The following is a 17,021-nucleotide window of genomic DNA, read 5'->3' on the forward strand; positions in this document are numbered from 1 at the left end:
CCTTCCATTATGAATATAAAATATTATGTTACTCTGTTAATATCATGCTTACTTACCTTACCTAAGATTATTTTTAGAAATAATTAATGGGGTCCATAAAAATTATTTTTTAAACAAATGTTCTTACTTCAATGTATGAAATTATTCAAAATAGTTTCTTTTTAAAATGCCTAACACTGATCAGATTGATTTCAAAGTTAATGATTTATGAAATTGAACATACATTTAACCACTCAGTTTCATAATATTTTTGTTGATAACTCAAAATACGTTGTTTTCTTTGTAAACACCCAGTGTTTTGGTAATGACCACTGTTTTTTTTGCAAGGTTGTATCATATTCCCTCAACCTTATTGCTTAATATTAACTTATAACATGCTTGATGTAGGAAATATTGCAAACACTTATGTTTTGTGGTCAATAAAATAATTTATCTTTGGAGAAAACTGTTAATATCAGTTGAATATAAGCACCCATGTGGGTACAGTATTCAGTGGCAGCACGGTGGAACAGTGGTTAGCGCTTGTGCCTCACAGAGAGAAGGTCCTTGGTTCCATCCCTGAACTCGGGGTCTTTCTGTGTGGGGTTTGCATGTTTTTCCCGCAACTTTGTGGGTTCTCTCTACTACTCCGTCTCACTCCCACCTCCAAAAACATGCACCTGGGGTTAGTCCCCTCCCACCTCCAAAGACATGCACCTGGGGAATAAGCTGATTAGCAACACTAAATTGACCCTCATGTACAATTAGACACAGCATTACATTAAAAACATTTTTATTTGTTTTAAATATATTATTAAAACAATATTTTTTTTAATAATCACTTATTTTAAGACTTTGCGAACAGATTTCAAAATGGTAGGATTAAACTACTTTCCATTTCCTTTTGTCACTACCGAAATGACCCTGTCACCACCGAAACGTTATCATCTGTTTCGGGTCCGACTGTGTCGGGTGTGACAATTCTAGCTAATTTTGACCATAACTAAATAATGCTAGAAAGCATATGGCTAGCAAACACATATTTGAAGAGTTGTACACTCATAAAAACAAAATATGTTGCATAAAAGCTGAAAAAGTTTATATAATTGAAGAGAATATGTGTTCGGTAGTGACAGTTTTTAAAGATACACACTGATTTTCAGTCTTTGGAACACATTTTTTTCCCTAAACTAAAGGATTAAGTTACTGAGCATGCAGCCATAATGGATAGTAATGCAATGTCACTTCCTGGTCCAAAATGTAGGGGTGTGGCCTAAATCTAGAATCAGCCACGACTCTAAAACTTTCGGTATTGACATAGAAACTAGGGCCATGATTTTTTTAGCACAGTTTTTTTTTAATTAAACCTACTATAAATCTATGTCCTTCAACCTCTGTTTAAACTTAATCATAAAGATATTTTAAATTATTCAATTGAAAAAAAAATCCAAAAAATGATACATATACAGTATATACACATATATACACACACATATACACACACACAAACATATATATATATATATATACATACACACATACATATATACACACACATACACATTTATATACACATTTATATACACATACACATATTTACATTACATACACATATGTATATACACACACACACACACACACACACACATATATATATATATATATATATATATATATATATATATATATATATATATATATATATATATATATATATATATATATATATATATATACATACATCTATACATTACATACACATATATATATATATACACATACATTACATACACATATATATACATAACATACACATATGTAAATATAAACGGAATACAATGATTTGCAAATCCTTTTCAACCCATATTCAATTGAATGCACTACAAAGACAGAATATTTGATGTTCAAACTCATAAACTTTATTTTTTTTTGGCAAATAATTAATTTAGAATTTCATGGCTGCAACACGTGCCAAAGTAGTTGGGAAAAGGCATGTTCACCACTGTGTTACATGGCCTTTCCTTTTAACGACACTCAGTAAAGGTTTGGGAACTGAGGAGACACATTTTTTAAGCTTCTCAGGTGGAATTCTTTCCCATTCTTGCTTGATATACAGCTTAAGTTGTTCAACAGTCCGGGGTCTCCATTCTGGTATTTTAGGCTTCATAATGTGCCACACATTTTCAATGGGAGACAGGTCTGGACTACAGGCAGGCCAGTCTAGTACCCACACTCTTTTACTATGAAGCCACATTGATGTAACACATGGCTTGGCATTGTCTTGCTGAAATAAGCAGGGGCGTCCATGGTAACGTTGCTTGGATGGCAACATATGTTGCTCCAAAACCTGTATGTACCTTTCAGCATTAATGGCGCCTTCACAGATGGTGAAATCCCTAAATTCCTTGCAATAGCTGGTTGAGAAAGGTTTTTCTTAAACTGTTCAACAATTTGCTCACGCATTTGTTGACAAAGTGGTGACCCTCACCCCATCCTTGTTTGTGAATGACTGAGCATTTCATGGAATCTACTTTTATACCCAATCATGGCACCCACCTGTTCCCAATTTGCCTGTTCACCTCTGGGATGTTCCAAATAAATGTTTGATGAGCATTCCTCAACTATATCAGTATTTATTTCCATCTTTCCCAACTTCTTTGTCAAATCATTGTATTCTGTTTATATTTACATATAACACAATTTCCCAACTCATATGGAAACGGGGTTTGTATATATACAATATATATACACACACACACACACACGTGTATATATATATATATACATACATACACACAGATAAAATATATAGGGCTTAAAAAGTATCTGATTTATATATATATATATATATATATATATATATATATATATATATATATATATATATATATATATATATATATATATATATATATATATATATATATATATATATATATACAGTCGTGCTCATAAGTTCACATTACCTTGGAGAATTTATTATTTCTTGGCCATTCTTCAGAGAATATGAATGATAACACAAAAACCTTTCTTCCACTCATGCTCTATGGTTGTGTGAAGCTATTTATTGGCAAACAACTGGGTTTACTCTTTTTAAATCAAAAGGACAAAAGAAAGTACCCAAATGAGCCTGATCAAAAGTTTACATACCCCAGTGACTTTGATCTGATAACATGCACAAAAGTTGACACAAACAGGTTTGAATGGCTAATCAAGGTTTCAATCCTCACCTGTGACCTGTTTGTTTGTAATTAATGTGTGTGTATAAAAGGTCAGTGAGTTTCTGGGCTTCTGACAGACCATTGCATCTTTCATCCAGTGCTGCACAGATGTTTCTGGATTCTGAGTCATGGGGAAGGCAAAAGAATTGTCAAAGGATCTGTGAGAAATCTGCGGGATACTTTGTGACATTTCTGCGTAAATGTCACAAAGTATCCCACTTACTTTACGCCAAACAGCACAGAGACAAGCCTCAAAACTTCTGGAACAAAGTAATTTGGAGTGATGGCTTTCTTCTGGCGACTCGACCATGCATCCCATTTTTCTTCAAGTGCCTCCTTATTGTGCATCTTGAAACAGCCACACACACAATTTTTCCAGATAGTCCTGTATTTCAGCTGAAGTTATTTGTGGATTTTTCTTTGCATCTCAAACTATTTTCCTGGCAGTTGTGGCTGAAATATTTGCTGGTCTACCTGAATCCCTCATTTTCCACTTCTTAATCAGCGTTGTCGATCGTGAGATCGACAGGCAGATCGGTGCGGCGTCTTCAGTAATGCGGACGCTGTATCGATCCGTTGTGGTGAAGAAGGAGCTGAGCCGGAAGGCAAAGCTCTCAATTTACCGGTCGATCTACGTTCCCATCCTCACCTATGGTCATGAGCTTTGGGTTATGACCGAAAGGACAAGATCACGGGTACAAGCGGCCCAAATGAGTTTCCTCCGCTGGGTGGCAGGGCTCTCCCTTAGAGAGAGGGTGAGAAGCTCTGCCATCCGGGAGGAGCTCAAAGTAAAGCCGCTGCTCCTCCACATAGAGAGGAGCCAGATGAGGTGGTTCGGGCATCTGGTCAGGATGCTACCCGAACGCCTCCCTAGGGAGCTGTTTAGGACACGTCCGACCGGTAGGAGGCCACGGGGAAGACCCAGGACACGTTGGGAAGACTATATCTCCCGGCTGGCCTGGGAACGCCTCGGGATCCTCCCGGGAAGAGCTGGACCATGTGGTTGGGGAGAAGAAAGTCTGGGCTTCCCTGCTTAGGCTGCTGCCCCCGCAGACCCGACCTCGGATAAGCGGAAGAAGATGGATGGATGGATGGCCTCGACTTGCCATCAAAGTAGGCCTATGCAATTTATAATATATTATTATATATAATTATTTGGATGGTGGTCCGTGCGGTCCAACTAGACATTTTAGCAGGATAAGGCAAGGCAAGGCAACTTTATTTGTATAGCGCTTTTCATACACAAGGCAGACTCAAAGTGCTTCACAGACAACAAAGTGAAATGAAAGAAAATAAAAGCAAAATTAAAATGCAGACAATAAAAATAAAAATAAAAACAGTGCAGACGTTAAAAGTTAAAAGATTAAAAGATTTAGCTGAAAGCTAAGGTGAACATAAAAGTCTTCAGTCTAGTTTTAAAAGTAGTGAGAGTTGGGGAGAGTCTGACATCTTCAGGAAGTTTATTCCAGCTATGTGTTGCATAGTGACTGAATGATGATCTCCCTTGATTTGAGTTTACTCTTGGAACCGCTAACAGATTGGTCTCAGAAGATCTTAGTGATCTAGAGGGCGTATATAGTGGGAGCATATCAGTGATATACTTGGGCCCTAGACCATGTAGTGATTTATATGTGAGCAGGAGGATTTTGAAATCTATTCTCTATAATGCCAACAATATGTCCCAACTCCCGACGACAATATTGCTAACTTTACAAATACACTTGGCTAATGAACATCAGTAAAATGTGGCATAATTACTTAGTGAACCATCTTGCAAGAAGCATAAAAAAGAGAAACCTACAGCGTAGGACTCGTCGATTGCCATTTGAAGTTCCTTGGACTAGGATTCGGATTCGGCTGTGTATCTGGCAACCTCAGTCGTGGAGAGTGGGAGGGGACTACAGAATTTTGACCGTGATTGCAGCACCATTTCTGGCCACTTCACTACATATGGCTCCTTTAATGAACACATCTTAAATAAATATATACATAGGAAGTAAATGTTTGAGATAACAGAATACATTTTGGGGGCGGGGGGATTTGTTATATATTGTATATATTATATAAAAATATAATATAATAATAAATCAGTATATATTATATACTGCAGTGTTTTTCAACCTTTTTTGAGCCAAGGCACATTTTTTGCGTTGAAAAAATCCGGAGGCACCCCACCAGCAGACATCATTAAAAAACGAAACTCAGTTGACAGTAAAAGGTTGTTGTCGCAATTGTTGGATATGACTTTAAAGCATAACCAAGCATGCATCAATATAGCTCTTGTCTCAAAGTAGGTGTACTGTCACCACCTGTCACATCACACCCTGACTTATTTGGACTTTTTTGCTCTTTTCCTGTGTGTAGTGTTTTACTTCTTGTCTTGCGCTCCTATTTTGGTGGCGTTTTCTCTTTTTTTGGTATTTTCCTGTAGCAGTTTCATGTCTTCCTTTGAGCGATATTTCCCGCATCTACTTTGTTTTAGCAATCAAGAATATTTCAGTTGTTTTTATCCTTCTTTGTAGGGACATTGTTGATTGTCATGTCATGTTCGGATGTACTTTGTGGATGTCGTCTTTGCTCCACAGTAAGTATTTGCTGTCGTCCAGCATTCTGTTTTTGTTTACCTTGCAGCCAGTTCAGTTTTAGTTTCGTTCTGCATAGCCTTCCCTAAGCTTCAATGCCTTTTCTTAGAGGCACTCACCTTTTGTTTATTTTTGGTTTAAGCATTAGTTACCTTTTTACCTGCTTGGTGCCTCCCGCTGTTTCCGTCATCTACAAAGCAATTAGCTACCGGCTGCCACCTACTGATATGGAAGAGTATTACACGGTTACTCTGCCGAGCTCTGGACATTACAGACACTCAACAACAACACATAATTTGCAGACTATAATTACTGGTTTGCAAAAAATATTTTTAACCCAGATAGGTGAAATTAGATAATCTCCCACGGCACACCTGACGGTATCTCACGGCACACTAGTGTGCCACAGCGCAGTGGTTGAAAAACACTGATATACTGTATATATAATATGTAAATATTACATATATGTTATATTTTATATTGCTACTATGGTACATTTTTAGTGTACTTCATACCTGCATTACCTTTTCCATCCTTACCCTTTCCATCCTTTGTAACTGAGCTACTGTGTGGAACAATTTCCCTTGTGGATCAATAAAGTGTGTCTACGTCTAAATAAAACTGTCTGAATAAAGTGCGGTGACTAGAATTGAAGTTAACAATGGATTCTACAAAAAGGAGTAAGTACAAACAGTAGCAATGCCAGCGCAGGAGTGTCGACACACGCACACACACACACTCACACACTCCTGTCCACTCCATCCACACCCGGTACAGCCTAACATCATTAAAACCAGAGAGAACATTGTGTGTGAGCACAGATAAGAAAGAGGGTGATATCATTGTATTTATCTCTTCAAGCAAAACCACGGCAAAGGGGAGTAACTTCTGAGGTGTTCCATTTTGCCTGAAGGATGAAAAATATTTCCTTAACTCATGAGATCATGAGATGAGACAACAAAACGAGGGGTTTGTACAACTGCATATGAATGTGGCGAAAACATTCAAGAGGCTGAATCTCAAGGGGCTATCCTAAAATTAAATTGATAAAAACAATGATATTGGATGACATTATGAAACAATAACGTGGAGATGATGAGAGACGATGAGAGATTATCATCACACATCAACATCCCTGTCATATAAATGCAGCGTTTTTACTAAGTTAGCATTTAACATGAAAATCTGTTCTTAATTGTCATACCTTTGATAAATACATGTTAAATAAATATATAAATACATGTAAAAAAAAATAAAAAAATAGGGCAGCACGGTGGTAGAGGGGTTAGTGCGTCTGCCTCACAATACGAAGGTCCTGAGTAGTCGTGAGTTCAATCCCGGCCTCGGGATCTTTCTGTGTGGAGTTTGCATGTCCTCCCCGTGACTGTGTGGGTTCCCTCCGGGTACTCCGGCTTCCTCCCACCTCCAAAGACATGCACCTGGGGATAGGTTGATTGGCAACACTAAATTGGCCCTAGTGTGTGAATGTGAGTGTGAATATTGTTTGTCTATCTGTGTTGGCCCTGTGATGAGGTGGCGACTTGTCCAGGGTGTACCCCGCCTCCCGCCCGATTGTAGCTGAGATAGGCTCCAGCGCCCCCCGCGACCCCGAAGGGAATAAGCGGTAGAAAATGGATGGATGGATGGATGTAAAAAAATAGGAAGTAAATGTATGTACTACATTACTCAGAAGCTGTAGACAGAAAGAGGAAGTAGATCTGAGCTACGCGACATGACAACTATTGTGCCATTTCAACAGTTTTGCCACAGTTACCTTGAAAAACGAATCTGATTAATGACTACTGATTACTCCTTTAGAAAGTAACAGTTACTTTACTGATTAGTTGATTTTAAAAGTGACTAAATTAGATTAAAAGTTACATTCAGCAATGCAGCTACCGACATTACCCCCGCCGCCTCAACATAAAAATAATCAATAATCACTTTAACATCAACAACTGCACTTAACATAAATACTTGTTTTACATAGGGATGATGTTCGTTAAGAAATTATCGAGTTCGAGCCCATTATCGAATCCTCCTATCAACCGATACCTTATGGAATCCAGATAGGTTGTTGTGTGTGCACGGAGTTCCAAAAGCCATAGATGTTATATGACTGGGCCGGCACGCTGTTTATATGGAGGAAAAGCGGACGTGACTGAGGACAGCATGCGGCCATTATAGGGTGAAGGTTTCAGAGGACGCTAAAGGCACGCCCACAGTGAGCATATAGTGCTGCTATGTGCGTTGTAAATAAATAAAAATTGCTGACAAACACATCACCAACATGGACGCTCACTTTCCACATCCCGGTGAAGCACACTGGAGAAGAAGGGGACCAGCACGGTAGCGAATCCATACGCACAACGGGGCAAGAGAAGTCGGCTTTTACTGTTGTGCTAGCTTGCTATGCTAATGGACAACGAGACTGACTTTGAAAATGAGGAGAGGGAATCTGGCGTGTTTGATGGAGAACTTGCCCAGCTGTTCATTTCGGACACAGAAGATGAGGACTTTGATGGATTTGTGGATGAGGATTGATCAATAAATAATGTGACTACATTGATAAATACTTCTATAAAGTACAACCAGAGGTGGGTAGAGTAGCCGGAAATTGTACTCAAATAAGAGTACTGTTACTTTAGAGATGTATTACTCAAGTAAAAGTAAGGAGTAGTCACCCAAATATTTACTTGAGTAAAAGTAAAAAGTATGTTGTGAAAAAACTAGTCAAGTACTGAGTAACTGATGAGTAACCTGTTCGTTTAATGATGACGGCAACAACTAATGCACAAAAACATAAAAATAGCAATCAGCAAATTCAGAGCCAGGAATATCTCTTAAGCAACTAAAACTTAGACTTAGACTTCCTTTTTATTGTCATTCAAATTTGAACTTTACAGTACAGATAAGAACGAAATTTAATTGCATTAGCTCATGGTAGTGCAGGATAAAAAAGCAATAAGGTGCAGATATAAATAAATAAATAGGTTACTGTACAGATAAATATATTGCACTTTTTTATATGCATCCACGTTTATGGATGTATGTTATATTGTCTTTTATATTCCAGCGAGTTAATCCATTTTGGGGGGAGTTGATGGGATAATTATGATGCGTTCAAGAGCAAAAAATAATATATATTAAATAATAATACATTAACATAAAAAAAATTAAGGCAAATTGAGCCACAATAACTTAACAGCACCATAGGCTCAGTAGGCAGAGTTTACAAAGGAAAATAAAAAGTTAGCCTTTACGCAAACCATAAACTGATAGGTGTGGGCTGCATCTGGGAACACACTGATTGGTGTTTCTATGCATGCGTGTGTGCGTGTGTGTGTGTGTGTGTGTGTGTGTGTGTGTGTGTGTGTGTGTGTGTGTGTGTGTGTGTGTGTGTGTGTGTGCGACTGTGCGTGAGTGTGTGTGTGTGTGTCTATGAGGCTGCAGTACGTTAATAAATGTCCCCACACGATGTACATTTGACAGTGATTCATAGCAGGGAAGCTAACATCAGCCTACGGCAGACCTGGGCATTCTGCGGCCCGCGGGCCGCATCCGGCCCTTTGTACGTCCCTGTCCGGCCCGCGTGAGGCCAATTATAAATTACAAAATAAATTTTAAAAAGTATCTATTTCGAGTGTGCAATACAACGGTGCTGCTTTTGTTTTGAAAAGCGTTATTTGTATTACTTCTGTGCGGACGTATGCTCGTGCGCGCAGCGGCAATCACAAATACAAAATAAATTTAAAAAAACCATCTTTGTCGTGCGTGCAATACAACTGTGCTGCTTTTATTTTGAAAAGTGTTATATGTGCGTATGTCCTGTGAGGGAAGGCGCACAGCGACAAGTGATGCCCGGTTATCCCCGAGACGCTAAAAAGAGAAAAGTTGATGACGAATGGCGTGTTTTAAAAAAGACATGGACTGCCAAGTAAAGGTAAAGCCGTGTGCTTATTTGTGGTACACATGTTGCTGTGTTTAAAGAATATAGTGTAACGACCTGCTGAAGTAGATGTCTTCTTGAGTTGCGTAAATGAGAAGTGAGGAGACGTGCGTGTGGAAGGAACGAGATATGTTGAGCTGTGTTAGTATAGCTTGCTCAATAAAAGTTTAAAAAGAGCGTCAGACTTCGTGTGCACTTCTTCTGGACGCTACAATTGGTGGCAGAAGTAAAACTTTGCGCATACTGCACTGTTTGTGTGCTACGTCATCGGGAGGTACGTGCCACGTGAGGAGCTCGTCGCAAAGAGAGAGAGAGAGACAGAGAGAGAGAGCGTTTACAGGTGCAGCCACGCTGCTTGACACGGGGGAATTCCGCCCTCAATGAAGACTCCCAGGTTTGATGGCAAGGCGAACTGGGAGGCATTTCATCCCACTTGTGACATCAATTGTAGCGTCCAGAAGAAGTGCACACCAAGTCTGACGCTCTTTTTAAACTTTTATTGAGCAACCTATACTAACACAGCTCAACTTATCTCGTTCTTTCCAAAAGGAAAACCAATCCTCACTCCTCATTTCCGCAACAGCAACGCTTCTTCCTTCTTCGCCAATCACCTTACAGGCGTGCTACGTTCACAACAAAGAGGATGCAGGATGAAGTGACAGAAATTGAAATTTTTGTATTGTAATATACATCAGGAAGTGTTGTGTAAGAAAGTGTTAAAAATAAAACCATCAAAAGCCATCTGCTTTTGTATAAAGATAAGTTAGGTTAAATGAAAATATTATTATTATCTATCTTACGGTACATCAAAAATAATTTGAGCAACATTTAATTGAAATATTGTCGGTGTGGCCCTCAAGCAGTGCTCGGGTTGCTCATGCGGCCCCCGGTAAAAATTAATTGCCCACCCCTGGCCTACGGTGACAGCCAAAATATCTACTAACGTTACTTACCGCGATGTGCTTTGTTGAGTTCATGTAAGCTTAAGCTTGTTAATCACGTGACCGCCTGGCTCTGTTTGATTGGTGAAATGGAGTCAAACGTCACCAGTGACTGCATTTGATTGGTGAAACGCAGGCATGTGATAGATCTTACTTTGACGGTCTGTCTGACAAACCAAAACAAACAAAGCGTGCATTAACAGATCGATAAAAATCAGTAGCGAGTAGCGAGCTGAATGTAGATAAATGGAGCGGAGTAAAAGTAGTGTTTCTTTTCTATAAATATACTCAAGTAAAAGTAAAAGTATGTTGCATTAAAACTACTCTTAGAAGTACAATTTATCCCAAAAGTTACTGAAGTAGATGTAACGTAGTAAATGTAGTGCGTTACTACCCACCTCTGAGTACAACCCAACTCAGCTTTGCTCCTGCTGCCTTTTTAAAACAGCGTCCATGCATGCTAGCGTATGTTTTAAGATAGCGTATGTTTAACCATGCCTGCGCCCAAAAATACGCTGTGCCTTATTTATGCGTTACATACAGAAATAGCACCCGTAACTGACACGGCGCCTTTTATTACGGTGCACCCTATGATCGCGAAAATACGGTATAGTGGCTTCGATAACGGGAGCCAGTTCTCAAAAAGGGATTCGAATCCATGGAATCGGTTCTTTTCTTATCGAACAATCGGGAGAACCGGTTTCGAACATCATCCCTAGTTTTACATTTAAAAAAAAAAATAATGACAGTCTTTCTTTACTGGACATAAATACTTGTTTTATTTACCGTATTTTTCGGATTATAAATCGCTCAGGAGTATACGTCGCACCGGCCGAAAATGCATAGTACAGAAGGAAAAAAACATATATACGTCACACTCGAGTAGGGCTGCAAAAACTAATCGATTATAAAAATAGTTGGCGATTAATTTAGTCATCGATTCGTTGGATCTATGCTATGCAATTTTTTTCAATTAAAAAAAATAAATACAAATTTTAATTTAAAAAAAAAAAAAAATTATTAAACCTTTATTTATAAACTGCAACATGTACAAACAGCTGAGAAACAATAATCCAAATAAGTATGGTGCCAGTATGCTGTTTTATTTCAATAAAATACTGGAAAGGATAAAAATGTAGTTTGTCTCTTTTATCCGATTATTAATCGATTAATCGAAGTAATAATCGACAGATTAATCGATTATCAAACTAATCGTTAGTTGCAGCCCTACACTCGAGTATAAGTCGCATTTTTGGGGGAAATGTATTTGATAAAATCCAACACCAAGAATAGACATTTGAAAGGCAATTTAAAATAAATAAAGAATAGTGAACAACAGGCTGAATAAGTGTACGTTATATGAGGCATAAATAACCATCTGCGAACGTGCCTGGTATGTTAACGTAACATATTATGGTAAGAGTCATTCAAATAACTATTACATATAGAACATGCTATACGTTTACCAAACAATCTGTCACTCCTAATCGCTAAATCCCATGAAATCTTCTCGATCGCCTTTTTCTGCTGCATATTTCACTACGTCCAGCTTGTAATATGCAGTATATGATTTCCTTTTCGGTGCCATTTTTGTTCAGCCCTTCTCAGTTTTTATAAGTTACCGCCAACGTTGATATGATCCATTTTAATAGGTGCGGCAGTAGCATATAGCATATAGCAGTTAGCATCCCATAACCCACAATGCACTTCTGCCATGACCCTCCCCCGATGAATTCTTATTGGTTGACGTGCGTGTGACGATTGCTGACGTGTGTGTGACGATTGCTGACATTTGCTTTGTCTCTTCCGTGAATTAGATAAATAATATCATTTTATATTTTACGGTAATGTGTTAATAATTTCACACATAAATCGCTCCGGAGTATAAATCGCACCCACGGCCAAACTATGAAAAAAACTGCGATTTATAATCCGAAAAATACGGTGTATATATATTTTTTTTTTAACTGTTTTTCTTAACAGCAGTTGACTTTAATTATTTTTTATAAAATAAAATAAATACTGTCTTTTTTACCTGACTGTTGATACGGCAGTGGCAAAACCTACAAATATAAATGTAACTATTAAATTATGTTGAACTTCTCTTATGAATACTGAACTTGTTGTTCACAACATCAGAGCAGCTAGGCGTGGTTTTACAAAACAGCGTATAACACCACATGTTAGCTCTCATTGTTCTATTGTTATAATCCAGTTATGAGTCAAACAGTGGCGTGGGGCGAGTAAACCAGTGGTTGTGCGCCTCATTAACAAAAGCCTCTCAAACCTCTTGTCAGAAAGTCTATTCCTCACTCAGTGCGGCTTTCAAGTGGCTCTCCATCTACGCATACTCCATCTCCAGGTAAGACGAAAAGGATGTTCTGTGAGGCAAGTCCGCCTCGATCGTAGCAAGGATCTTGTTTATTATGGCACGGAACGAGGGCGAGTCAACTGTGCTTAAGGGCAGCATTTCCTCGACAACATACTGCCAGACCAACTTCTTTAACTCCAAATAATGACTGGATTTCCAACTTGAAAACGCGCTTCTCTCTCCGCCCTCCATTGTTGTTTACTTCGGTGTCGCACACGTGTGTCATCCTCATGCTAAAAACGTGACTTGTCGCTTACGTGACGTCACTTTCCAAGACGGCAAGAAGAAATTCAATTAATTTTTACGAGGGAAAATAAATAAAAAAATAGTAACGCACAGTGACTTGGATTAAATACACTTTAATGCCGATTTCAAAAGGCCACGGCCCCCTGACACCCCTTCTCAACTGTCTATGTGACGTCAAGGCTTGGTTAGCCCAGAATTTTTTAATAATGAATGAGGGAAAACCTGATATTTTAGTTTTTGGTCCAGCCCTCACTGACTTGGGACCATTGCAAAATGATGTGCGTCCCAAAGTCACCAGCCTTGGCGTCACTATAGACAGCGATTTTAAACTTGACAAACAAGTCAATGGCGTTTTAAAATCGTGTTTTTATCATCATCGTCTTTTAGTAAAGGTAAAACCGTTTTTATCTTTTAACCTTTTTGAACAAGTCGTGCATGCTTTTATTTCAAGTCGCCTGGACTGCTGCAATGCACTTTATGCTGGCATTAGCCAAAAAGCTCTCTCCCGGTTGCAGTTAGTCCAGAAGGCAGCAGCAGGACTTTTAACAGGGGCCAGGAAACGCCAGCACATAACCCCAATTCTTGAGACTTTGCACTGGCTCCCTGTTCATCTTACAATTGATTTTAAAACCTTGCTGTTTGCTTTTAAAGCTTTACATGGACTGCCACCTCATTATATCTCAGACCTCATCCAAATTTACACTCCTGCGCACGCTCTGAGGTCCGAGAGCCAGCTCCAGCTCGTGGTGCCCAAGACGAGACTTAAAACCAGGGGAGACAGGACCTTCTCTGTGGTCAGCCCTAAGCTCTGGAACACTCTGCCCCTCCATGTTCGAACTGCTCCCACAGTGGACTGTTTTAAGTCTCGTCTTAAGACCCACTTTTATTCCTTGGCTTTTAACACTACGTGAGTTGTGAGGTCCTCTGTGGTCCTCTGTGTTTTTAAAATTGTGATTTCTTTTTATTGTTTTAATTGGTTTTACCCTTTAAAATTGTTTTTAATCATATTTATTTTTATATTGTTTTTATATTGGTTTTATATTTTTTTGTTTTTATTCAGTCATTGGTGGAGCTAAGTATAATATTTGAATATTGTTTTTAATATTGTTGTGCAGCACTTTGGAAACATTTCTGTTGTTTAAATGTGCTATACAAATAAAGTGGATTGGATTGGATTGATGTCGGTGCTAAGTTAGTAGGATGTGTAGTGGATATATGGGTAGGTGGGATGGTAAGTCATTTTGTAGGTGAATAGGTAGTTATGAATAGTGTATTGGTTGGTTGGTATCGTTGTTTATTTGGTGATAAGGTTGGTAGGTAACCAGTTTTGTTTCCAGTTACTGGTTGGTGCCAGGTAGGTTAGTTTGTTGCGCAGTGGATAGCTGGGTAGGTAGCATAAAGTAAATAGTTGATAAATACTGACTATTTTTGCACCTACAAAGAGGACTAGAGCAGAAATCTGGACATACTTTTGGAGTGGGATGGACATTTTATTTAAAATTGACAGTTAAGCAGATTGGTAGGTTGGATAAGTTGTAACAATACTTTGATCCTAATTAATTTTTCTCGGTTATTTCCAGGTTCTACTTTTATCCTGCTCAGGGTCAAGTGTGAACTGGAGCAAATCCCAGCTGACTTTAGGTAAGAGACAGAGTACACCCTAGACTGGACATCAGTCAATCCCAGATGTCACGCACCCACGAGAGGAAAGACATTTTGCAGATGTTCCAAAGAAGGTGCAAGTCCCAGCTGGCCCTAAAGGTGGTAAGACTTGTAATTAACAGTCTCTAATTAACAACATGATGGCTATAGACCATCACATCGGACTGTTGGCGCTAAAACTTGATCTCTTGACCTTGTTACTCACCTTGAAATGGAAGATGCCGGCATAAGACTTGTACAGGCTTTGGTCAGGCGGGACCACCTTGATGAAGAGCTTGGGGTGCATGGTGAGACAGGACAATGCTGCTAGCAGCCAGCAGTTACCTGGAGACAGCCATGGGATATATTTTTTATTAAAAACAAACACACACTAATAAGTCACATTCCGTGTGCTCTGTTTTGTTCTACAAAAGCTCTCTTTATATGCAGGGAAAAATGTTAAAAAGTGGAGGAGTAGTAGGAGGAGGTGCACGTTGACCTCTCACTTGACTGCTCTCAACTGAAGACAGAATCATCAGAGCAGAACAATCTCAGTTGAATGCAAAACAAATAAAGGACTTTTTTTTTTCCAAATCAGTGACTTTTGCTTTTTCCATTCTATAATGAAGCATTTGGTGATAACGATGAGTTATGTACTTACCTAGCTGACCCTGGCAGATGTCAGTGGTGCCGATAGTGCCCTCCACAAACACAGCATTCTCACTGATGTCCTTAAAGAATACACACACACACACACTTGTAATAAAGTCATCACAAAGTCGAATAGACACTTAGAACCAATCAAAAATAAAATCAGCTTTTACAAAGATATTAATAGACAGGTTTTGTTGTTGTTTTTTTAGAAAATGTACCAAAAAAAGGTATTTACTTTTGATACAGATGTGCAGGTGCAGTGCACACTGTCTAATTCACAGGTGTCAAACTTGTTTTCATTGAGGGCCACATCGCAATTATGGCTACCCTCTGAGGGCCGTTTGTAACCGTGAATAATTTATGACAATAAATGTATAGGGATTCACTTCATGGTATTATTATACATTTTCTTATGCCTCTGCTAATTTTGTTTACATATAACAGGGGTCGGCAACCCAATTTTTATTTTTATTTGTGCTTACGGACTGTATCCCTGCTGACTGTATTGATCTATATTGATATACAAACACCGTTTCCATATGAGTTGGGAAATTGTGTTAGATGTAAATATAAACGAAATACAATGATTTGCAAATCCTTTTCAACCCATATTCAATTGAATGCACTACAAAGACAAGATATTTGATGTTCAAACTCATAAACTTTTTTTTTTTTTTTGCAAATAATTAACTTAGAATTTCATGGCTGCAACACGTGCCAAAGTAGTTGGGAAAGGGCATGTTCACCACTGTGTTACATGGCCTTTCCTGTTAACAACACTCAGTAAAGGTTTGGGAACTGAGGAGACACATTTTTTAAGCTTCTCAGGTGGAATTCTTTCCCATTCTTGCTTGATGTACAGCTTAAGTTGTTCAACAGTCCGGGGGTCTCCGTTGTGGTATTTTAGGCTTCATAATGCGCCACACATTTTCAATGGGAGACAGGTCTGTACTACAGGCAGGCCAGTCTAGTACCCGCACTCTTTTACTATGAAGCCACGTTGATGTAACACGTGGCTTGGCATAGTCTTGCTGAAATAAGCAGGGGCGTCCATGGTAACGTTGCTTGGAAGGCAACATATGTTGCTCCAAAACCTGTATGTACCTTTCAGCATTAATGGCGCCTTCACAGATGTGTAAGTTACCCATGTCTTGGGCACTAATACACCCCCATACCATCACACATGCTGGCTTTTCAACTTTGCGCCTATAACAATCCGGATGGTTCTTTTCCTCTTTGGTCCGGAGGACACAACGTCCACAGTTTCCAAAAACAATTTGAAATGTGGACTCGTCAGACCACAGAACACTTTTACAATTTGTATCAGTCCATCTTAGATGAGCTCAGGCCCAGCGAAGCTGACGGCGTTTCTGGGTGTTGTTGATAAACGGTTTTCGCCTTGCATAGGAGAGTTTTAACTTGCACTTACAGATGTAG

General features: G+C 38.9%; 1 protein-coding gene across 3 annotated transcripts in view; it reads right to left on the minus strand.

The window, feature by feature from the left end:
• capn12 (calpain 12) overlaps window positions 1-17,021 on the minus strand; it is a 97,402-nt gene that overhangs the window by 42,732 nt on the left and 37,649 nt on the right. For all 3 annotated transcript variants that reach the window (XR_009827453.1, XM_062060250.1, XM_062060248.1), the window contains exons 2-3: window positions 15,592-15,661; window positions 15,157-15,275 (exon numbers count right to left, since the gene is read on the minus strand). Coding sequence is in view for 2 of the 3 variants with exons in the window: in XM_062060248.1 (XP_061916232.1) it covers window positions 15,157-15,275; window positions 15,592-15,661 (189 nt within the window). In the remaining variant the exon portion in view is untranslated. The remainder of the gene's footprint in view (window positions 1-15,156; window positions 15,276-15,591; window positions 15,662-17,021) is intronic.

The sequence above is a fragment of the Entelurus aequoreus genome, linkage group LG10, assembly GCF_033978785.1.
Source record: "Entelurus aequoreus isolate RoL-2023_Sb linkage group LG10, RoL_Eaeq_v1.1, whole genome shotgun sequence".
Classification (NCBI taxonomy): Eukaryota; Metazoa; Chordata; class Actinopteri; order Syngnathiformes; family Syngnathidae; genus Entelurus; species Entelurus aequoreus.